The 22,044-nt window shown below is 51.2% G+C and overlaps 2 protein-coding genes across 7 annotated transcripts; both read left to right on the top strand.

Moving 5' to 3' along the window:
- The first annotated feature begins 790 nt into the window (after positions 1-790).
- On the top strand, positions 791-12,203 carry Il17rc (interleukin 17 receptor C). 5 transcript variants are annotated; one of them, XM_055628644.1, is made up of 18 exons: positions 791-1,152; positions 1,433-1,454; positions 1,614-1,766; positions 2,014-2,076; positions 2,160-2,269; positions 3,857-3,968; positions 4,229-4,273; positions 6,041-6,177; positions 6,376-6,435; positions 8,156-8,210; positions 8,291-8,472; positions 8,556-8,606; positions 9,211-9,256; positions 9,406-9,527; positions 9,864-9,923; positions 10,205-10,256; positions 11,343-11,444; positions 11,514-12,203. In XM_055628644.1, exons 1-18 carry the CDS (start codon positions 1,048-1,050, stop codon positions 12,176-12,178), a joined length of 2,142 nt encoding a protein of 713 aa, XP_055484619.1. In that variant the 5' UTR covers positions 791-1,047; the 3' UTR covers positions 12,179-12,203. The 5 variants fall into 5 exon arrangements, with proteins under 5 accessions (XP_055484619.1, XP_055484617.1, XP_055484620.1 ...); XM_055628642.1 differs by having other exon boundaries at positions 792-1,152; positions 11,343-11,438; positions 11,595-12,203; XM_055628641.1 differs by having other exon boundaries at positions 793-1,152; positions 11,343-11,438; positions 11,556-12,203.
- A 117-nt stretch (positions 12,204-12,320) lies between these two features.
- On the top strand, positions 12,321-21,411 carry Creld1 (cysteine rich with EGF like domains 1). Of its 2 annotated transcripts, none has more exons than XM_055628646.1 (11): positions 12,321-12,435; positions 12,896-13,127; positions 13,481-13,563; positions 16,211-16,321; positions 16,673-16,764; positions 18,027-18,203; positions 18,288-18,383; positions 19,784-19,867; positions 20,017-20,112; positions 20,207-20,341; positions 20,764-21,411. In XM_055628646.1, exons 1-11 carry the CDS (start codon positions 12,323-12,325, stop codon positions 20,976-20,978), a joined length of 1,434 nt encoding a protein of 477 aa, XP_055484621.1. In that variant the 5' UTR covers positions 12,321-12,322; the 3' UTR covers positions 20,979-21,411. The 2 variants fall into 2 exon arrangements, with proteins under 2 accessions (XP_055484621.1, XP_055484622.1); XM_055628647.1 differs by lacking the exon at positions 12,321-12,435 and adding an exon at positions 12,451-12,730.
- The last annotated feature ends 633 nt before the right edge of the window (positions 21,412-22,044 follow it).

Genomic DNA, 22,044 nt, shown 5'->3' with positions numbered 1-22,044 from the left:
CCTGGAAGGCCTGGAACAAAGAGAGATCTACCTGCCTCTGCTTCCTGAGTGCTAGGATTGAAGGCTTGAGCCACCACAATTGGTGAGAGAGAGGGTTTTCTTTCGTCCGGAGAGATGAATAAAAGCAAACATAGTAGATAAATTAAGGAACACAGCATGCTGCTCTTGTGTGCCTGGGCCTGTCAGGAAGCCTGCCCTAGGCTTGTAGGACAGCTCACCAGCCCAAGCCCTCTCACTCACTGTCATCAGTGGCCTCATTCCCACAAGCATTGCCTGTGAAAGGCAAGGAGGACCCAGTACCTCGTGGATCCTCTCCTCGATATGATTCTCCCAGGAGCAAAGGAAAACCTGAAGTTCAGCTGGCAGCAGGCCATCCCCACTCCTCTAGTCCCAGCAACAGCACAACAGAACCTCTTCCGAGCTCTGGGTTTCCCAGGCCCTGCCTGCTTCTCCATGTCCCTTGAACCTAGGCCAGGCAGTAGGGAACAGCTCACTTTCTGGTGCCAGTGAGGAACAGAGAAGGATATGAAGAACTTAGGCATCCAGTAAATGGAGATAAAGGGGACCAGAGGATCCCAAGGTCATACAGGAAGTGGAAACACCCAGGATGCCACAAGTCTGGTGTTTTCTCAGTCGGAGCCTTTGGTTCTAGTGAGATCCAGGGTAAGGGTTCCCTCACTCAGCTGAGACTCCAGCGGCAGTGCCCTCCCAGGGCTCCTCCCAGCCAGGTGTCAGCCAAGTAGAAGGAGGAGAGGCCACCATCCCGGTCCAAAGCTGCTGGCTCCTAAGCCTGGAGTTTGTGGGAGGGACGGGACAGGGCGGGGCGGGAACAGCCGCTGCCTGCTGGGAGCCAAACCGAAAGCACTCCAGTTGAAACTGGGCCCAGAGTCCCAGCTCACTGAAGTGGGAAAGCATGGCTGGAGAGGAATTCTAGCCCTTGCTCTCTCCCACAGACACGGGGGTGATTGGCAGCAGGGGTGGGGTGTCTGCCCCCCCTGTGGGGGCAGGACAGGGCCTCAGGCCTGGGTGCTGTCTAGCACCTGGAAGATGCCTGTGTCCTGGTTCCTGCTGTCCTTGGCACTGGGCCGAAGCCCTGTGGTCGTTTCTCTGGAGAGGCTCCTGGAGACACAGGACACTGCACGCTGCTCTCTAGTGAGTCCGGGATCCTGTGAGGTTGGGAAGGCTCAGTTCAGTGTGTGCCTCATCACAGCCCTAGTCTGGCTCCTGTCACTGCCTCTATCAGAACTGCCCTGTCTGGTCTGGCTGGTGCTGATGGGGAAGAGAAGATGGTAAGGGGACAAGAATTAGCCTTGTCTTCAGGGAAAGGCTTAGAATAGGGAGCTCAGAAGGAAGCAGGCAGGGGATAAGGGTTGTCAAGCAAGAGAAGGTGCTTAGATCTGAGGGTGTAAACGGACTTTTTCTTCCTTCTCAGGGCCTCTCCTGCCACCTTTGGGGTAAGTATTGCTACTTTGAAAGAGAGAACCTACCAGGCTAGCTGAAGGGAAAGCATCTATTCACCCTTAGCCTGGAAAGGCTGAGCTCCCCTGCCCTCTGGAGGTATCAGAAACCAGGCTCTGAACTGCTTCAGCTCCCACCCCACCCTTCACACCCAGATGGTGACGTGCTGTGCCTGCCTGGAAGCATCGAGTCCGCCCCAGGCCCTGTGCTAGTGCCTACGCACCTGCAGACGGAGCTGGTACTGAGGTGTCCACAGGAGACGGACTGTGCCCTCTGTGTTCGTGTGGTTGTGCATTTGGCTGTGCACGGTAAGGAGTTCTATGACTTCATGTGCACACGTGAGAGTGCCTGGGGAAGGCATGAAGACTACAGAGTCTGTGGGCATCTGCAGTGTTTAAGACACTGGCCGGACACCCCCACCCCCAGGCCAGCCTGCTCTTCCCCCAGGCCTCTCCTTACCAGCCATGGCATTTCTGGAAGGGAGTCTAAGCCTGAACCCGTCCAGAGCAGGCACCTGGGTTGCTTAGGCTTTGCTCTGGTCCCTGTTCCTTGCAGGGCACTGGGAAGAGCCTGAAGAAGCTGTGAAGTCTGACTCAGAACCCCAGGAGCCCAGGAACGGTGAGGAGCCCGCTGGCCCGGTGGCTGCTTCTTGTCGGAATCTTTCCCACGGCCCATGGCTAACCCCAGCTTGTTGCCCACAGGCTCTCTCCAGGCTCAGGTGGTACTCTCCTTCCAGGCCTACCCCACCGCCCGCTGTGCCCTGCTGGAGGTTCAGGTGCCTGCTGTCCTGGTGCAGCCTGGTCAGTCTGTGGTATGTGAAGCGCTCCGCCTGAGGAGCCTTTGGAATACGAGGCTCCCAAAACAATCTCATGCATTGTTTCCTTAAGTCTTGGATCTGATCTGAGCAGTGAGCCCCCTCAGCCTTTTGTGGTGGTTTCTCTGTCTATAAAGTGAGGGTAAGAACATCCGTGCCTCACACGGTGAGAAATCACTAAGCAGTTATCTGGGACCATTTTATTTCATACTCTTGCTGGCAGCAAATAGGGCTTCCAGTGACTTCCGTCTTTGCCAGCACTTGGCATCTTCAAATTTAAATTTTAGCCATTCTGCTCTACGTGTCATGGTTTGTAACTGGGGATTTGTGTGTGCCTGTGTGTGGTGGTAGTGTTTGTATTTCTAAACTGCATTTGTTTATTGTGTGTATTTACATATGTATGTATGTACGTACGTATCCTGGGGGGGTGGGTTCATACGGAGGACAGAGGACAACTTACAGAATCAGTTTTCTCCTTTTTACCACGAGAGTCCTGGTGATGGCACTCAGGTTGTCAGGCTGGGTGGCAAGCCCTTTATCTACTGAGCATTCAGGCAGCTCAGCGCTGGTGTTTCTGTTGGTGGTTTGTGTATACAAGTGTAGGGGAGGGGCAGGCTGGGGATGGAACCGAAGGCTTTGTATGTGCTAAGCAACAGTCTACTGCTGAGCTCCATCCTCAGCCCTTGTTTTTATTAGACCAGATCTTACTGAAATCCTCCTGCCTCACCCTCCTAAGTACCAGCACTGCAGGGACATGCCACTGTGTTTGACGTTCCTTACAGCTTTAATTTGTATATCACTGATGACTGACAGGGTCAGATAAATTTACATGCCTACTGGCTATTTATAACTTCCTTTAAAATTTTTGATAACTTTATAAAATAACAACAAAAAGCTGGGGGCTGGAGAGATGGCTCAGTGGTTATGAGCACTGTCTGCTCTTCCAGAGGTCCTGAATTCGATTCCCAGCAACCACAAGGTGGCTCACAACCATCTATAATGTGTCCTGGTGCCCTCTTCTGGCATGCAGGTATATGTAGATACAAAATAACTAACTAACTAACTAACTAACTAACTAACTAACTAACTAACTAACTAAGTCTTTAGAAAAAACAACAACAACAATAACAACGAAGAGCTGTGATGTAGCTCAGTGGTAGAGTTCTTGCCTAACATGCTCAAGCCCCTGGGTTTGATTCCCAGCAACACACACATACAGTACACACAATACACATACAATTTTTAAAAATCTGCTTAGTCTACTTCACAAAGCAGCCATGAGCGCCATTCAGGTGTCAGCTTCCCTCTGGCCAAATGGTCTGCGACAGCAGGTGTAGGCAGTAACTCAAATCGAATGGTTAATCCCAGGCCTGCCAATACAGCTACAGAAGATATTTGGTTTAGAACTGGGGACCTGTTCAAAAAAAGGAAACTCTCGTGATAGATTTCAAGCTAGATAGAATAAATGCAGTCTTTGGAAATGTGGCCGGTGGCTGAGCAGAGTCGTCCATCCATATGAGCCCAAGATCTTGGTCTGGATCCTGAGCAGTCTATCCCCAGCCCTCCACCACCCTTTCCTCATAGGGCTCTGCAGTATTCGACTGTTTCGAGGCTGCTCTTGGGGCTGAGGTGCAAATCTGGTCCTACACACAGCCCAGGTACCAAAAAGAACTCAACCTAACACAGCAGCTGCCTGGTAAGTTTCCCCAAAGCCCTGGTACCCTAGTTTGTGGTTCCTCTGGCCACCCCCTGTCTTCCTAGTCCCATCACTTTCAGGCAGGGATCTGAGCTGGCACCCTCCTTAGTCAGTTTCTTGTGTGCCTAGCCCTTAGGGTAAGTGTGGGTGGTCTTCAGGGGACAGGCAGCCCCTCTCAGAACTGCCCCATGGGTTAGACTGCATCCCTTCTTTCCTTGGTTCCCAGCCCCACTGGAGGTTTTTCTGTGATCTCTCCCCAGACTGCAGGGGTCACGAAGTCCGGGACAGCATCCAGAGCTGCTGGGGTAGGGGCTAGGGACAGCAGGCTGGGTGGAGGGAGGAGCAGGATCTGGACTTCACACAATTGGATGCTTCTTCAGCTCAGGGATGCTAGGTTCCAAAAGTCACAGGCATACTCATTCATTCACTCATTCCACATGAACTACAGTAGTTACTTCATCTGTGCCAGGAATTGGAAATATAAAGATGAATTATTTCCATATAATAAGTGTTCATCAGAACCAGGAACGTCTAGTGTCCCAAAGCACTGTCAAGATTCTGGTGCCTTTCTTCATAGATCAAAGTGGAAATGTTATTAAACCTGAAATAGGGACCAAGAAAGTAAAGACTTTGATGTACATTTGGTTTTGGTTTTTTTTTTTGTTTTTTTGTTTTTTTTTAAAGAAAATCTATCATGTATTTATAGCATATACAAAAAAAGCTATAGCTACAATGATGTTTTTTTGAGACAGGGACTCACTGTGTAGCTCTTGCTGGCCTGGAACTCACAATGACAACCAGGCTGATCTCATGCACACAGATCCACCTGCCTCTGCCTTCCAAGTGCTAGGACTGAGTGTGTGCCAACCTGTCCAGCAAAGCGCACTGGTTTTAATGTCTGCCTTAGTAAAGCAGTTGTGTGGTTAGGTTGTTTTTGTTTTGTTTTGTTGTTTTGGTTTTGACAGGATCTTGCTATGTTGTCCATGCTGGGCTTAAACTTGCGATCCTTCTGCCTCAGCTTCCCAAGCAGCTGGGGTTGCAGGTGTGCTTCACCACATCTGGCTCAGTGTGTTGGTGTCAACATAACTTTTACAGCCAGCACAAGGTGAAGGTGTAAATCATGTGGCAGTTTTTAAACTATTAAATATCCTTTCTTCTTTTCAACTCCGTTTTCTTTTTGGCCTTCTTTTTTGGAAATCCATAAAGATCACTAGACACCAGAGCTTTGAAAACACGCACGCACACCGGACATCTCAGCTCATCACTCAGTGGTGATTGCTTTCCTTATTCAACAAAGATTGACTGAAGAATTACTCTGTACCAGACATAGCCACAGACCGGAAATAATTTAATCAGCAAACCTGCTGAAACTTCCTGTCTTTATGGAAATGGGAGTTGGGGTTAGGGAAGGGTTGAGGGAAGATCCGATAAGCCCGTGGAAATGTAAAGTAAGCCATAAACTAGATGGTGACCAGAGTTATGGAGGAAATTCAAGAGAGGGGGTGGAAGGTTGGGAGGTGCAGCAGTGAGATGGCCTCGCTGTGGCGAAGGATGTGAAAGAGGAGCTCTGTATTTGAGAGGCCGAGTTCCATAGGAAGAGAACAGCCTGTGCAAAGGCCCTGGTGCAGAAGCAAGATCAAGTGTGCTTAAGAAACATGAAGGAGCCTTGTCTATTTGCAGCAAAGTAGTCAAGAAACAGGAACTAACAGATGAAGTTAGAGAGGTCTCAGAAACCAGACTGGTTAAAGTCTTGCAAGCTGTTGTAAAAACTAGCTTTTTCTGGCAGGGCATAAGTCTCAGGAAAGTGATTTGCATTAAGCAAGTAGCAGGATTCTACTGGCTGCAGAAGAACTGTCCTAAGATGTAAGCTGGAGGCCCTCTGGGCTTGGCTCTGGGCTTGTGGCTGGGGACAAAGCCAGGTCTGAGATGGAGATACAGTCTGTCCTCCAAGGCCCTCCTAGTCTGAGGGTTTGATGGAATCACCAATGGGACAGTTGGTGAGTATGGCTTAGCTGTGCAGAAAAGATGAAGTGAATCTGAACTTTCCTTTCTCTCTCTGCTTTTCCCATCAGCTCTGCCTTGGCTCAATGTGTCTACAGATGGTGACAATGTTCTGGTACTGGATGTCTCTGAGGACCAGGACTTTGGCTTCTTACTGTACTGGGATCGGGTCCAGGGTCCTCTCAAATCCTTGTGGTACAAAAACCTGGTGAGGCTTCTCCTCTAGGTCCATGTTCACCCCGTGTTGATGCCCATGCTAAGGATGTGTAGGCTGTCAGAGGGGACACACCCAAAGCAGAGGACCTTGGCTGGGGAAGGGTCTATCTGCTTGGCTCCCTGGACTTTTCGTCTCCCCACTTCCTCTCCGTGTCTTCTCTTAGCTCACTTCCATCTGCTCATCCTACAGACTGGACCACAGACCATTACTCTAAACCACACAGACCTGGTACCCTGCCTCTGCGTTCAGGTAGGAGTAGAATCCAATTGCACGTGGGAGACAGGGGCTAGGGAGGTACAGAGGGGTGGCCTCTAATCTTCTGGAGCCACTGTTCTCCATACCTTGGGGTAGAGAACATGGCCATTTGGGTGGCTGGCTGTCTCTTCACTTTTGCTGTCCCGTGCCTTCTGCTTAGAATGTGTCCAGAATACTCCTCCTAGTACTTTATCCACAGGACTGTTCCTTATGGCTCATGGTCCACTCAGATGTCACCTCTTCCTTGAAGCCTTCTGCTCTTCTAGTCCCCTCTTTGTGCTCCTCTGAAGGGTGGGACACTTAAAATGTACTTAAATGAGCATCAGTCCTTGCTATTTACTGGCTGTATGACCTTGGGTGAGCCACTTTCCCCTCCCCACCCCAGCCTGCTGCTTATCTGTAATCTGGATAAAATGTGCCATCATTGGGCTGCTGTAAAGAAGGGTGCCACATCTAGGTTTAAATATATTGACTGCAGCCACTCCCTCTGATTGCACATTAAATTAGTCACCAAGTCCCATTCATGTGACCTCTGTATTCCTCATTCTTTCTCCCTCCTCTCCATCGTCCGTTCAGGCCTCTATAATCCCTCCTTTAGGCACTCAGTAACCTCCACCTCCTACCTGCCTTCCCAGTGCCTTTCTGTCTTCCCTCAGCTCACCCTTTCCCACTAGACTTTCCCCTAAAATCTCCTTTATGAGAAGGTTGCTGTGTCTAGCAGAGCTGCTGACCAAGACTCACCCACCCTGCATTTGCTCAGGCTGCTCCCACCACTTCTTCCATGTAATCAAATCTTCCCAGCTCACATCTCCTCTTTCCCAAAGCTTGTCCAGTGGTCTGTCCTTTCTTTGTTCCAAATCCCCTTGTCCTTCTGGCTTTTCTTGTCCACGGGTCACTTCCTTTAACATCTGGGCTTCTAATTTATTTTTGTATACATAAGATGCTCAGTGAATATTTGAAAGTAGGTAACTAACATTTACATTTTTCATTCTTACTGTGAATCTGTGACTTCCTTGGAAGCAAGCAAAGCATATCTCATATAAACACAGTAACTTTGCCAGAGCCCTGGACAGAACCTGGCATACAGTGAGTGCTAATTGTTGACTGGGTAGGTGAATGAACAAATGCCCATTTCCAAACACATTGGTTAGATGCATGGCAGATGTTCAGGAAATGTTTGCTGTGATTTAACCTTCTGCATCGCCATGTCTAATGCCCACCACTCTCAAACATTTGATGAATATACTATTTTCTCACAGCATATGTTTAAGCACATAGAAGGTACTCTAAAAACCTACCGCAGTATTGATACACAGTAGGTATTCATAAAATGGTTGTGAAATGAACCAAAATTAATAATCTAAGGCCCCTTGTGTATACCATACTCATTAAAAGTTGAAGTGTGCATCCTTTTAATTCCAGCACTGAGGAGGCAGAGGTAGGTGGATCTCTGTGAGTAACAGCCCAGGGCTACATAATGAGACCCTGTTTCCAAAAACAACCCCTCCCCCAAGTTGAGAGAAGATTCACATTGCAGTGTTTGCTGAGAGACCCCGTATGCCCACCTCTAGAGCTTTGTAAGGGACAGGAAACCCGATGAGTGCTTGGTGACCTGCCTCAGGGAAAGGGTCCTAGCGTCCAGCAGAGGGTCTAACACATGCTCATGGGTGGTTGGCTAGGTTAAGGTGGCCCAGTAGAACCCCTTTATTCCCAGGTGTGGCGCCTGGAGCCAGACTCTGTTAGGACCAGTTTCTGCCCCTTCGAGAAAGGTAAGCAAATCTCCCAAGGCAGGGAGCAGTATGGGAAAGTGGGATGATTTGTGTGTAGAGACCCTGGTCCTCTGTTGCAGATCCCCGTGCACACCGGAACCTTTGGCACATAGCCAAGTTGCAGCTGTTGTCCCCAGGGATCTGGCAGCTAACTGCACCATGCTCTCTGCTGGCTAAGGTGGTGCTGTGCTGGCAGGCACCAGACCAGGGTCCCTGCCAGCCACTAGTGCCACCAATGCTCCCGGGGAATGTCACTGTGAACGTAAGTGAAGTCGAAGGGTGGAGAGAGAAAGTGGGACCCTAGAGTTTCCCTTTATGATCTCACTTATTCCCTGCCTTCTACAGAAGTCGCAGGAGTTCCCACTGGTGAGACATCACCCCAACCTCTGTGTCCAGGTGAGAACGGTGACCAGAAACATTGGGCTGAGGGTCAGATTGGTACAGAATGAGACTGTTTCAAAACGAAATCAAAACAAAACAGCCTTATTGACTATCTACTATGTACCAGCCACTTTGAGATAGATTTGTCAGTGAACAAAACCAACAAATGTCCCTATTATCACAGAGCCTTTTTCTCATGAAGGAACGAGAAGAGTGTGCTATAGCTAAACAACATGTCAGGGTGAAATCAGATGCTATGGTAAAGGTGAAGGAATGGAGATTGTGATTTTCAGTTGGTGACTGGGTGAGAGTGAGAATGAATCTCCTCTTCGAGGTGTCAGATGAGGAGGGGCTGGATGTTTCAAGTGCCTCCTTAAGACAGAAAGAGATCTACGCTGTACGTTTGTAAGCTGTTAGCACAGGTGTCCTCACAAGGCCTGGTCTGAGAAAGGTGGGTGACTCCTGATCCTGCAGCAGTAAACTCAGATCTGCCTGACCTCAGGTCCCGAGCGCAGAGCCGGCCTGCTGGGCCTCCTCTTGCCTGCACCCTCCCTTTTGGAGTTTCCCTCCCTGGCTCTTGCTTTTCTCAGCGCTCCTAACTCTGGCTCCTTCTAAGCAGGTGAGAGGCTGGGAGAAGGTTCAGCTCCAAGAGTGCTTGTGGGCTGGTGAGTGGGGCTTGAGGGTGGCTGGGACAGGGCCACTGCAATGGGGTAAACCATGGAGAGGCTGGCCTCCGGGAGTGAAGACCATGGCATGGGAGGATTGAAAGTGGCAACTCCCGAGTGGGTCCTAAGTGGCCTCTCCCTCATCTCAGACTCCCTGGGGCCCTTCAGGGATGATGTGCTGCTGGTGGAGATGAAGACTGGCCTGAACAACACATCGGTCTGTGCCTTGGAGCCCAGCGGCTGCACACCACTGCCCAGCATCGCCTCCACGGTGAGGAGCAAGGAACCTTCCTCCAGCCCTGTCTCAACCCTGGCCTCAGACTCTTGCATCCTCACTCATCCCATCCCACCTTGCCCTACTGTGCCATTGCTCTGTCAGGCCTAGTACTGCTCTCTGGGAAGTCTGTGTGTGCGCGCGCGCATGCATGCCAGCGTTTGTGTGCCATTGTGCAAACGTGTGTGTGTGTGTGTGTGTGTGTGTGTGTGTACTTTCTCAGTGGCCTCTCAAGTCTCCCAGCTCCTCTCAGCAAACAGTTCTGCTCTGCTGCGGCACCTTACATGCTGCTCCAGGTGACAGACCCCTCCCCACCTTCCCTTGACTTGGCAGAGAGCTGCTCGCCTTGGAGAGCAGTTACTGCAAGACTTCCGGTCACAGCAGTGTATGCAGGTGAGTCGGTGACAGAACTTGCCCTAGTGCCTACATGTGTCTGCTTGTTTTATGCGTAGCCCTGGGTGGGTAAAGGGTAGGGGCATGTCGTTCCTGCCCCTCAGGTGCTCACTTCTGGCTAGAGTCCAGTTAAATGATACACACCCCCACTCTTAGGCTCTAGAAACAGCTTTGAGGAGACTGCTCTGGGCCGGGAAGTATGCACAGGAATTTGGACAGGTTGGCCAGAAATTATTAGCTGTTGAACACCAAGCAGGGGACTGTGGCGTTGTGTCTTACAGCTGTGGAGTGATGATAACCTGGGAGCGCTATGGGCCTGCCCCATGGACAAGTGTGAGTATGTCAGGAACTGCCTGCTCTTCCTATGTACTGGCAGCTGACTCTGACAGGGACCACGGTGCTGAGGCGACATATGTGCTGCTGGCTCAAATAGATCACAGTGGCATTCCTTTATTCATTCAAAAACCACAGAGAGGCAGAAAGATGTCTCAGCTGGTAAAAGCACTTGCCACCAAATCTGACCTGAGTTCCCTGGGACCCACGTGAACTGACTCCTTGGAGCTGTCCTCTGACCTCCACACAAGCTCTATGGCATGTGTGCCCTTCAAGGGAGGGGGGACTTGAAGACACAATTTCAGGGATCCCCGCATCACTACAAACAGCACCTGCCCCCACCAACAGAAGTCTAGTGTGAGCTGTTGAGTGTTTCCAAGTGTGATCTTACAATAGTGCCAGCTAAGGAAGCCCTGAGCATCGTAAAGGGTTCAGTGCAGTGAATGAACACAGTGGGAACCTGGCCTGGGTGGGATGAAGGGTTCAAGGGAAAGGTCCCAGACACATTTTGAAGTCTGAGCTAGTTGAAAAAAGTCAAGCTGAATTTTTAAGACCATCGAGGACAGTTCTGAGAATTTCCAAGGCTGTCAGTGTGGCTGCAGGGTCTTGGGAAATGGGAGGCTCAGTAGGATTTTATGTTCCAAACAACACCAGCCTCTTCAAAGGCTAGAATAAAACTATTTTAAACAGATCTTGGAGGCTACCTGTAGAGTGAATGGACTGAAGGCAGAAAGATGGGGGCTTAGTCAGGAAGCTACTGCAGTCATGCAAGACAGGAGGGTTAAGGGCTTGAAACCCAAGGCTTAAGGGGCACTATCAGCTAATAATATCCAAACACTTACAAGGCCTGGCACCGTTAAGTGTTTTACATGCAACCCTATGCATTTGGTATCATTATTTTAAATTTATAGGCATAAGAGGAGACAGGCCACCCAGATCCATGGAGCTCCTTCAGTGCACGGGCTGACACTGTGACCTCGTGGCAGGTCACTTCATGTCTATAGGCCTCAGTTTTCCTCCTCCGTAAAGTGGAGTGAAAGATGGAAGGTTTCTAACTAGCCCATTATTCTTCCCTGTCTATCCCAGACACGCATAAGCGCTGGGTCCTGGTGTGGCTGACCTGCCTACTCTTGGCCGCGGCACTTTTCTTCTTCTTCCTCTTAAAAAAGGACCGCACGAAAGGTAAGTGTTCTCCTGTCCTGGTTTCCCAGGGACAGCCCCAAAGGACGACGCTGGGCTCCAATGGATGGAGGGAAGGCAGGTCCGGGCTCACCCTCACGGGTTCCACTATCCCAACAGCGGCCCCTCGGGCACGCACGGCCTTGCTCCTCCACTCAGCAGACGGAGCGGGCTACGAGCGTCTGGTGGGCGCGCTGGCATCCGCGTTGAGCCAGATGCCGCTGCGCGTGGTCGTGGACCTGTGGAGCCGCCGCGAGCTGAGCGCGCACGGGGCCCTGGCCTGGTTCCACGGGCAGCGACGGCGGACCCTGCAGGAGGATGGAGTGGTGATCCTGCTCTTCTCGCCCGCGGCCGTGGCGCAGTGCCAACTGTGGCTCCAGCACCAGACGGTGGAGGCGGGGCCGCACGACGCGCTCTCCGCCTGGCTCAGCTGCGTGCTGCCCGATTTCCTGCAAGGTCGGGCGGCCGGCCGCTACCTCGGGGTCTACTTCGACGGGCTGCTGCACCCCGACACCGTGCCCGCCCCTTTCCGCGCCGCGCCGCTCTTCTCCCTGCCCTCGCAGCTGCCGGGCTTCCTGGACGCGCTGCAGAGAGGCTGCAGCCCGTGCCCAGGGCGGCCCGGGGACGGGGCGGAGCGAGTGGCCCAGGCCCTGCGGGCGGCCGTGGACTGTTGGACTTCGCTCTCGGGAGCCCCGGGCCGCGGCGAGGAACGGGACCCGGGTCCTTGCCCTGCCCTCGAATAAAGGCTGACTCAGTATTCCCAGCCCAGTAACCCTCGCGTGTCTGTCCTGCGGAACCGCTAGCAGAGCCTTGAACCCCGCGGCCCTTTAATGCCGGGACAGGTGCAGCCTGGAGCCGCTTCTGGTTGGTTGGGGTGGGATGACGCAATGGCACATGGCCGCCCCTCATTGGCTGGGAGGAGGCTCTGCCCTTCGGACTGCGGCGTTGGACTTCTTACGGAGGAAGTGGCCTGGAGAAGACTCGGCCCACAACGCCCCAGGTGGGGGCGGGGACTTTTTTTTAATTCCTCTTCTACGGTCTAGCCGGGTTTGGATCCTCCCAGGCCTGTTCCAGGCTGTGCCTCCGTCTTCCGAAGAGGCTCTCAACTTGACCCCTTCTCTTCATATCCGGATCCGGGCTCCTCCCCCAAGACCGCCCAGCCGCCTTTCTCTCGGAATATTTTGGGATCTAACCCTCTCTCTCTAATTCTGGCCCCTAATAACTCACTGAGACCCCAAAACAATGGGCTGACGCCCATCCTTTTGCCTGCGATCCCGGCCACCTCCCCCACTACGGTAACGGAGAAATAGTTTCTCTCCTGGAATTGTAGATTAGGCTCCTTTCCCCTCCCAGCGCCTTTGCCTCCAGTACCCCAATTCATCCTCATTTGTAATTACGTAGGTCTGGGGCTCTCAGCCCCCAGGCACTTCAGAACCGAGCCCTCGCTTTCCTCCTTACAGCCTGGCTTCTCCAGTGAACCCTCCCCCTGCTCTCTACCCGTCCCCAGCCTGGGAAAAGATGGCCCCACAGCCCCTCAGGGGCCTGGTCCCATCCCTGCTTTGGAGCTTGAGTCTGTTTCTGAGCCTCCCAGGACCTGTCTGGCTCCAGCCCTCTCCTCCTCCCCATTCTTCTCCCCGAATTGAGCCCCATCCATGCCATACCTGCCGGGCACTGGTGGACAGCTTCAACAAGGTGGGTGCAATAATAGCCTCGAGGGAGGGGCCCATTAGCAGAGAGCAGGGGAGCTCTCCGTGCAAATCTGTATGGTCTCTAGTGCCAATATGGGTTATTAGCTTTAACTGTATGGCCTTAGGGCAAGGTGCTTTGCAGTGCCTCAGTTTCCTGGTCAATAACATAAATTAGTGGAATGTTAGAATGTTAGGCCAGGTGGTGGTATGATATACCCTTAATCCCGGCACTCTGGGAGGCAGAGGCGGGTGGATCTCTGAGTTCGAGGCCAGCCTGAGCTACGCAGAAAAACAAAAGCAAACAAAAAGAATGTGTCAAGCTTTATATTTAGGTATGCCTAATTTCTTCTGATCCAGGGCCTGGAGAGAACCATCCGGGACAACTTTGGTGGTGGAAACACTGCCTGGGAGGAAGAGAAGTTGTCCAAATACAAAGACAGGTAAGAAAGTGGGTGGGGGATTGTGTACCCCAACTCTTGGTCTCTGTTGATTGGTTGGGATAGATTCTCTGGGGATGCATTTATTCCCCAGATAGGGAACATTTGCAGAACTGCAGAAGATAAGGAAACCAAGCCCCTTGGCCATGAAACTTATTTTTAGGAGAGTAGACAAACAGTACCTAATACCTTTCAGGTGAAAAACAAGAAATTGGGTAGACAGCAGGTGTGTGGGAGGTCTTCTGGATGGTCCATTTGCGCAGACACCTTAGGTGAAGTAGCAGGGCTGACCTTATTTTTCTCTCAAAAATGGTTGGAGTAGAATAAGCAAAAGGCCACAGAAAGGAGTTAGATTTTGTCCTGAATGTGAGGCCTGCAGAGGGCAATGGATTTCCTGGAACTGGCAATTGTGAGCCACTTTATTGATGCTGAGAGGAGAACCCAGGTCCTCAGCAAGGGCAGCCAGTGCTCTTAACTGCTGAGCCATTTCTCCAGCCTCTGGTCTTAAGAGCTCACCCACACCCATAAAGCACAGGAAGTCAGGGCAGCATAGAGGGAGTGGGGAAAGCAGCTGGAAGGTGGGGATGGGGCACTTATTTTGGAGCTCATCAGTTGTCATGATGTACACCCAGTCCTTTGGAAGGGCATCCAGTGACCTTAATTGCTGAACTCTCCCGTCATCATTATTTTGAGACAGGGTTTCTCTGTGTAGTCCTGGCTGTCCTGGAACTCCCTCTGTAGATCAGGCTGGCCTCAAACTCAAGAGATCCATTTTCCTCTGCCTCCCGAGTCACCATGCCTGACTGTCCCACCTTATTTTTGAAGCAAGTTCTTTCTGTGAACCTGGATCTCGATAACTTGGTTATTCTGCTGGACTGGGGTCAAGGATCTGCCTGTCTCTGACCCCTCCCCCTTGTCCCCAGCCCTGGGGTTGCAGACATCATACCACACTTGGCTTTTACATGGGTGTTGGGAGTCCAGACTTGGGTCCTTCTGCTTATTCAGGGATCACTTTACAGAGTGAGTCCCCTCCCCAACCCTCATGTCATATTTTATGTAATTAAAAAAACTCTGTTTTTGAGATATCTCATGTAGACCAGGCAGCCTTTCAGCTTGCTGTATAGTTGAGGATGATCTTGAACTCCTGATCTTCCTACCTCTACTTCCCAAGTGGTGGGATTACAGGTGTGAGCCATCATACCTTTTAAAATTTTTTTTTAATTGTAAAATTCACATAAAGGAATCTAACAGGGTGGGAATGTAGCCAAGTTGTCAGAGTGCTACTCTCACACACACAGTATCTTGGGCTCCTTCCCCAGCACCTAATAAAAGCAAGCATGGTGGTGCACGCCTAATTCTACCACTTGAGAGGTGGAAGCAGAATGTGAGAAGGAAGGAAGCAGAAGCTAGCAGAGTGTGCTAGCTGCGTAGCACACTCAAGGCCATCAAGGCCAGTCTAGGCTCCATGGCCAAAAAAAAAAAAGAGAAAGTCACCAACAGGGACACTTTGTACATTCTCACTGCTGTATAACACCACTCCAGAACTTTCTCACTTTTGTTTTTGTTCTGACACAGTTTCCCTATATAGTTCAGGCTGGCCTCTAACTCCAGAGTGCCAGGATTACAGGTATATGCCACCACATTTGGCTTTGAAACGTAGTCATCGCACCAAAAGAAATCTTAGTCTGATTAAGCAGCTCTTCCTCATCTTTCCCTCCCTCAAGCTCCTGGCAACTGCTAATATGCTCTAATCAAGAAACCCATGTGGATTTTCTGATTCCTTTGATGCCCTACATCATGTGGCCTTTTATGTCTGGCTTCTTTCACTTAGTGTAATGTTTCCAGAGTTCATCCCTATTATATGATATGTGCAGCACATTACTTCATTCCTTTTATGGCTGAAAAATTTCCCATTGAATGGACACACAGTATTTTCTTTCACTGTTTAATGGACAGTTTGAGTTGTTCAATATGAATATGGCTGTGAGCATTTGTGTACAAGTTTGTATTTGAACACCTGTTTTCCATTCTTTTGGGTATGTGCCCGGGAGAGGAATTGCTGAGTCATGATGGCTCCATTTAGATGATTGCACCATCTTGTATGCCCACTTGCAGTGCCGAAGGGATTCAGGTTTTTCTTGCCAGTGCTTGGTAGATCATATATTTGCAGGAGGTGTGGGGAGTTCTCTCTCTGAGCTACCCATCCCAGCCTCATGATGTAATTGTAGTCCTTTCTCCCCAGCATGGCTATCCCAGGTCAGAATTCACTTGCAGAGGTGTTACTGTTTCTATTTGAGAGATGAAAACAACAATGACAACAAAAAACAGGGTTCGCCCAGCATGTTGGTGCACAGTGGGATGTGTATGTAGGAGAGTTACAAGCCACCCTGGGGGACATAGTTAGACCCTGATTAAAACTGAGAGGCCCAGAAGTGAGAAACAAAAACAGGAAAGGCTTACTGACTTGCCCAGATAAGGTCTAGCTTACAATGTGGGTCTGTTTGATTGCCGAGCCAGTAGCCCGTCTGTTATTAATGCTCCTTTGCCCCCTCCTTAGTATTGTCAGAGTGTGAGGGAAGGTGGAGAGAGACCCGAGGAGCTGGGGTGGGGGGTAGCGCATGTTCCTACCACCCCTGTCCTGTCCGGTCAGTGAAACCCGCCTGGTGGAGGTGCTGGAGGGCGTGTGCAGCAAGGCAGACTTCGAGTGCCACCGCCTGCTGGAGCTGAGCGAGGAGCTGGTGGAGGCCTGGTGGTTTCACAAGTGAGAGGCAGGGGGGAGGGGTCTTCCCTTGGGTGGACCGGGTGGTTTCACAGGGTCTGCCCTGTGAGTGTGTTACAGACAGGCCCTGGGGATATGGCTTTTACCTGGCCAAGAGACAGTTGCATGCCAGCCTAGTTTGGAACCTTCCAAACCTAGATCTGAGGACTTGCTGTGGGTATCAGGCCCCCTACTCTGGGCCTGTTTACCCCTCTGCCAAAAGGGTCTTGGCTAAGCGGTTTCTGGGACGCATGCCCAAGCCGGGCTGAATTATAGCTTTAGTAAGAGGCTGGAGTAAGCAGCCACTCTGACACTATCCCGGCACCCTCCCCCTCTCACCCCATTTTGCCTCAGGCAGCAAGAAGCTCCAGACCTCTTCCAGTGGCTCTGTTCAGATTCCCTGAAGCTCTGCTGCCCCTCTGGCACGTTTGGGCCCTCCTGCCTGCGTGAGTCTTTCATGGTCTTCTTTAGCAGTGGGAGGGGACTGCTGAGGCCAGGCAGGCAGGCCTAGGGCTGTTTGAGTACAGTTTACTCCACATCTTCAGACCTCTGCTCAGTCTCCCAGGCCTGAAATGAACAAATCAGTGGATCAGGCTGGGAAAAAAAGCACAGGGCTAGCCTGAGCCAGGTGCAGTGTGGCTGTTATCAGGTATTAAATAAAGGTTGCCTCCGCCCCTCCTTCCTACATTTGAATGTCTTGTCAGGCTGTACCTGGGGCGGGGCACGCACCTGCAGTGAGGCCCCCTTTGTCACTGTCTGCCACCTCCACAGTCCCAGGGCAAGAGCAGAACTTGGTAAAGCCCTGTCCTAATTAACTTACTTATTTATTAATTTACTATTACTTATTTATTTTTGAGGTGACAGGGTTTGATCTATGAGCCCAGGGTTTGAACTTTTAATAATTCCAACTTAGCCTTCCGGGTGTTGAAATTTCAGGCAGGCTACCATGCCAGGCTTCTAGCTGCTCTCTTTAGAGCTATTTCTCAGCTGGGCATAGTAGCACATGCCTTTAATCCCAGCACTCAGGGAGAAGAGGCAGAGGCAGGAGGATCTCTGTGCATTGGAGGCCAGACTGTTCTACAAAACGAGTCCAGAATGGCCAAGTCTACACAGAGAAACCCTGTTTCGAAAAAGCAAAATAAAATAAAATAAATAAAGCGAGCTGTTTCTCTTGTAAACAAGGTATGGGTTAGTTGCTGGAATGATCAATTCAGTCTTTAGAAAATATTTATCAAATGTGGTAGTACATGGCTGTAATGCTAGTACTTACGAGGCTGAGGCAGGGGTATGTGCAAAGTTTATTCAGAAAAATCCTCTGGTCTTCCTGAAGATTCTATCTCGAACATAAAAACACAAACATTTTTCTGTGGTGTGTATTCATGCATGTATGTGTGTGAAGAGTAATTGGGTTTGAGGCCAGCCTGGTCTATCTAGTGAGTTCCAGACTAGCTGGAGCTACGTAAGTGAGACCCTCTCTCAAAAAAAGAAAAAAGAAAGAGAGGGGAAAAAAGGAATAAGCAGGTAAATAAAGATAAATGAGAAGTTACCCAGTTGTTTTTACAATAGGCTATTTCATATAGCTTATGGCAGAATGTGTGAATATTAAAATTAATTTTCCTTTTCAAAAATATTTAGGACGATGTAGAAAATAGTCTCTTGGATGACCAAGTTTTGTATAAACTCTCACCCAACTGATGTCTGCCCACAGCATGTCCTGGGGGCACAGAGAAGCCCTGCGGTGGCTACGGGCAGTGTGAAGGGGAAGGGACTCGAGGGGGCAGCGGGCACTGTGACTGCCAAGCCGGCTATGGGGGCGAGGCCTGTGGCCAGTGTGGCCTTGGCTACTTTGAGGCCGAACGCAACAGCAGCCACCTGGTATGTTCGGGTAGGTAGCCAAAAGGTGTGGTGTGGGGCAGAGACAGCCGGGATACCTGCCTGCCCATCTTTACACTGTCTGCTTTTTACCCAGCATGTTTTGGTCCCTGTGCTCGCTGCACAGGACCTGAGGAATCCCACTGTCTGCAATGCAAGAAAGGCTGGGCCCTGCACCATCTCAAGTGTGTGGGTAAGTGTGGAGAACACAGTGGGGCCCGGGCTTTATTCCCTGTATACACTGCCTGCCTACGCCAGCACAGTTCCATTCACATGGAACCCTCAGCCTGGCTGGAAAGGCAGCAAGCCAGGTGTGCACAGTACAGAATGACCTGCATACAGAAGGCACACATCCTGACCAAGGGCAGTGACGGATGACAAACAGCTTCTTGGAATTCTGAGGTGCTGCTTTGGCCAAGAATTTTTTTTTTTTTTTTTTCTGTTTTTATGAGACAGAGTTTCTCAGTATAGCCTTGGGTATCCTAGAACTTGCTCTGTTAACCAGGCTGGCCTCAAACTCACAGATCTATCTGCTTCTGCCTCCTGAGTGCGGAATTAAAGGCATGGGCCACCATTCCTAGCAAATGGAATCTAACCAAAAAAAAAAAAAAAGTGAGATTGAAAAATCTAGCAGTGAGATGACTCAGCAGTTAACAGGTACTTGCTGCCAAGGCAGAAGCCTGAAGTTCAATCCCTGAGACACATGCTGAAAGGAGAAAGCCAACTCCAGCAAGTTGACCTCTGATTTCCACATGTGGGCTGTGGTATGAGTGCCCCCCCCCCCCCACACATATATGCATGCAAATGATAATTTTTTTTTTTTTAAAGAATGACAAGAATTTAAAGCCAGAGCCAGGCAGTGGTGGCTCACACCTTTAATCCCAGCACTCAGGAGGCAGAGGCAGGAGGCTCTCTGTGAGTGAGTTCCAGGCTAGCCTGGTCTTCAAGTTCCAGGACAGCCAGGGCTGTTAACACAAGAGAAACCCTGTCTCAAAACACCCCTCCTCCCCACAAAAAACTTAAAGCCAAATATGGTAATGCATGCGTAGGATTTAGCACTGCGGTGGTGGAGGCAGGAGGATTAGGAGTTCAGTGTCATCCTCGGGCTGCATGAGACCCTGTCTCATAATTTTTTTTAAAAATATTTTTTTAATATACACACTCACCCCCACCTCCACCCCCATATAACAGTCCTGATGTGAGTGGTCCAGGCTGGCAGCAAAGCTCCGTTCTGTCAGTCCCTCAGGGACCCAGGTCCCCTCTGCCTATGGTCATCCCATAAGGTATACGGATGATGCTGAGACATAGCCGCCTCCTGCTTCATGTCTCAGCACTCAGGGAGTGAGAAGGGGCTGATCATTTTAAGGCTGAGTAAAGGCGGAGCGTGGCACTGCCATCTCCATCCCTGTCAAAGGGCTTCGGGGCAGACAGGCTTGAGTGGCTGGCTGGGTAGTGCTTGTACAGCTGCACCGTTACTCCAGTTACTCCATGGCTGGGGTTAGCTTGCCGTCTCTACCTCGCTCGTGATCATAGGCAAGTCCATGCCTGACAGTCCTGCAGAGTGACGCTCCCGACTTGGTCCTCTCTCCACAGACATCGATGAGTGTGGTACAGAGCAGGCCACCTGCGGAGCTGACCAGTTCTGTGTGAACACAGAAGGATCCTACGAGTGCCGAGGTCAGTGTCCGCTGCTGAAGGGAGAGGCTGGGGTGGACGAGGGGGACAGGAGATGCTGCGTCATGCCTGTCCCTCCAAACCTCTGCCTCCTCAGGCTCCAGAGCCCTGGAGATCAGGGGGACCCCTCAGCTCTGCCCTCTCTTCTTCAGATTGTGCAAAGGCTTGCCTGGGCTGTATGGGAGCGGGGCCAGGCCGATGCAAAAAATGCAGCCGTGGCTACCAGCAGGTGGGCTCCAAGTGCCTAGGTGAGTCTTCTACCAGTGGGGGCTGGAGTGTGGGGGAGGCAAGGGAAGGAAGTGTACCACATTGAGTCAGGGTCCCCCTCCCCTGTCCTCCCAGATGTGGATGAGTGTGAGACAGTGGTGTGTCCAGGAGAGAATGAGCAGTGCGAGAACACGGAGGGTAGCTACCACTGTGTCTGTGCTGAGGGTTACAGACAGGAGGAGGGCATCTGCGTGAAGGAACAGATCCCAGGTAAGCAGGGAGGGTGGGAGGCTTGGGCTGGTCCTGAGGGAGAGCATCTTCTTCCCCAGATCCTACTCCGCTGCCACCTAGCCCTCAAAGAGGCTGCACTGAGACCTGGTCCCTGTGCCTGTTCTCAAGGTTGGCTTTTGGTGGCCTCACCCGCCACCTAGAAAGAGAATCAGATTTGGTACCAAAACTCCACCTCTGTTTTCTCACGTCCAATGGGACCAGTCCTCTGTGAAGCCTTGGGCAGCCCCTTCACGGTGGCAGGGTCTCAGCTGCCCCCGCAGAGGCGTTCTCAGTAGGGAATGATGCTGTGTGCTTGGTGAGCCAGCTAGGCTTGACAGCAGTGATGAGGCATGTGGGAGTTGTGGGCAGCTCTGGGAACTGCCAGGGACGAGGCAATGACACCACATGTCACACCTCTGCAGAGTCGGCCGGCTTCTTCGCGGAGATGACGGAGGATGAGCTGGTGGTCCTGCAGCAGATGTTCTTCGGTGTCATCATCTGCGCACTGGCCACGCTGGCTGCTAAGGGTGACTTGGTGTTTACTGCCATCTTCATTGGAGCTGTGGCAGCCATGACTGGCTACTGGTTGTCAGAGCGAAGCGACCGTGTGCTAGAGGGCTTCATCAAGGGTAGATAATCCCCACCACCACTTAGGGGATTTCCTCCCACCCAGGCTGCCCCCGCAGGTCATTTCTCTCCTGCTGGATGCCTGGGGCAGCGTGGTCTCTCTCTGAGACTGGGGTAAACACCCTTTACCTGCCTTACTGAGCAGCCCAGGGCTCCAGTGGTCCTGGGGGTGAAAGAGAAGCCCTGAAGCTGATGCCATGAGATCCTTGCCTAGGGCACTGGCAGGAGGCAGTGTGTGAATTCCAAAAGACAGTTCTCTCTAGAGAGGCTGCCGGTGAGCTGTGGCCCCTGCCCGGGATGAGAGGTCTCTCGGGGGCGGGGCCACCGTTAGCCCCCCTGCCAGGTGCATGCTGCCAGCTCCTGTTGTGTATTCCTCCCACACCCCAGCCACTGACTTATTTATTCATCTCAGGAAATAAAGGAAGGTCTCGGAAACTGGAAAAGCTTCGGTCTTAACAACCTGCCACTGCCACTCCAGTGAAGCTTTCCACAGCCCTGGGCAATTGCGGGCTGCCATGGTAGAGAAGTGGTGGGAAGGGGCTAGAGAGAGGGGTCTGTTGTTAGGAGCACTTGCTGCTCTAGCAGGGGATCCAGTTCAATTCCCAGCACCCATGTGGTGCCTCACATTCATCCTCCAGTTCCAAGGGAGCCAGACTCAGTTCTTCTGACCTTCTGTGTAACAGAAGGCACACATATCATGCACATATACATGCCAGCAAAACATTCATACACATAAAATAAATCTACCAAAAGAGGTTTTAGGTGAAAAAACAAAACAAGACAAAAAGCCAGAAGTGGAGGGAGGAAGGAGAAGACAGAGAAACCAGCTTAGGGACTGGTCTTTCTGGGTTGGATACCAGCTTTTGTTGCAGGGTCTAAATAACGTTCACCTCCAAACTTCACTCTCATTTCTGAAGTGGGCAGAATGCTTTCCGATTAGGTCTAATGTGGGGACTGCACAGCAGACAGGTTTTTGATGAGATAGTAGCTGTTTCTACCAAAGCCAGAGGCAACATTCCTCTGGAAGGCTCTTTGATTCCTGTGGGGAAGGGCCTCCTGTCTCTTGTTAGGGTGTA

Source organism: Psammomys obesus, unplaced genomic scaffold, assembly GCF_907164565.1.
Source record: "Psammomys obesus unplaced genomic scaffold, mPsaObe1.curated_primary_1811, whole genome shotgun sequence".
Taxonomy (NCBI): Eukaryota; Metazoa; Chordata; class Mammalia; order Rodentia; family Muridae; genus Psammomys; species Psammomys obesus.
This window is presented reverse-complemented; position numbering and strand designations above follow the sequence as displayed.

Bases quoted from the DNA above. Each gene is read 5' to 3' on its own strand.
- Il17rc (XM_055628644.1), top strand. From the start codon at position 1,048: ATGCCTGTGTCCTGGTTCCTGCTGTCCTTGGCACTGGGCCGAAGCCCT. The intron at 1,153-1,432 runs GTGAGTCCGGGA...CTTCCTTCTCAG, and splicing joins ACACTGCACGCTGCTCTCTA to GGCCTCTCCTGCCACCTTTG. The intron at 10,257-11,342 runs GTGAGTATGTCA...TGTCTATCCCAG, and splicing joins GGCCTGCCCCATGGACAAGT to ACACGCATAAGCGCTGGGTC.
- Creld1 (XM_055628646.1), top strand. From the start codon at position 12,323: ATGGCACATGGCCGCCCCTCATTGGCTGGGAGGAGGCTCTGCCCTTCG. The intron at 13,564-16,210 runs GTAAGAAAGTGG...CTGTCCGGTCAG, and splicing joins TTGTCCAAATACAAAGACAG to TGAAACCCGCCTGGTGGAGG. The intron at 20,113-20,206 runs GTGAGTCTTCTA...CTGTCCTCCCAG, and splicing joins GGTGGGCTCCAAGTGCCTAG to ATGTGGATGAGTGTGAGACA.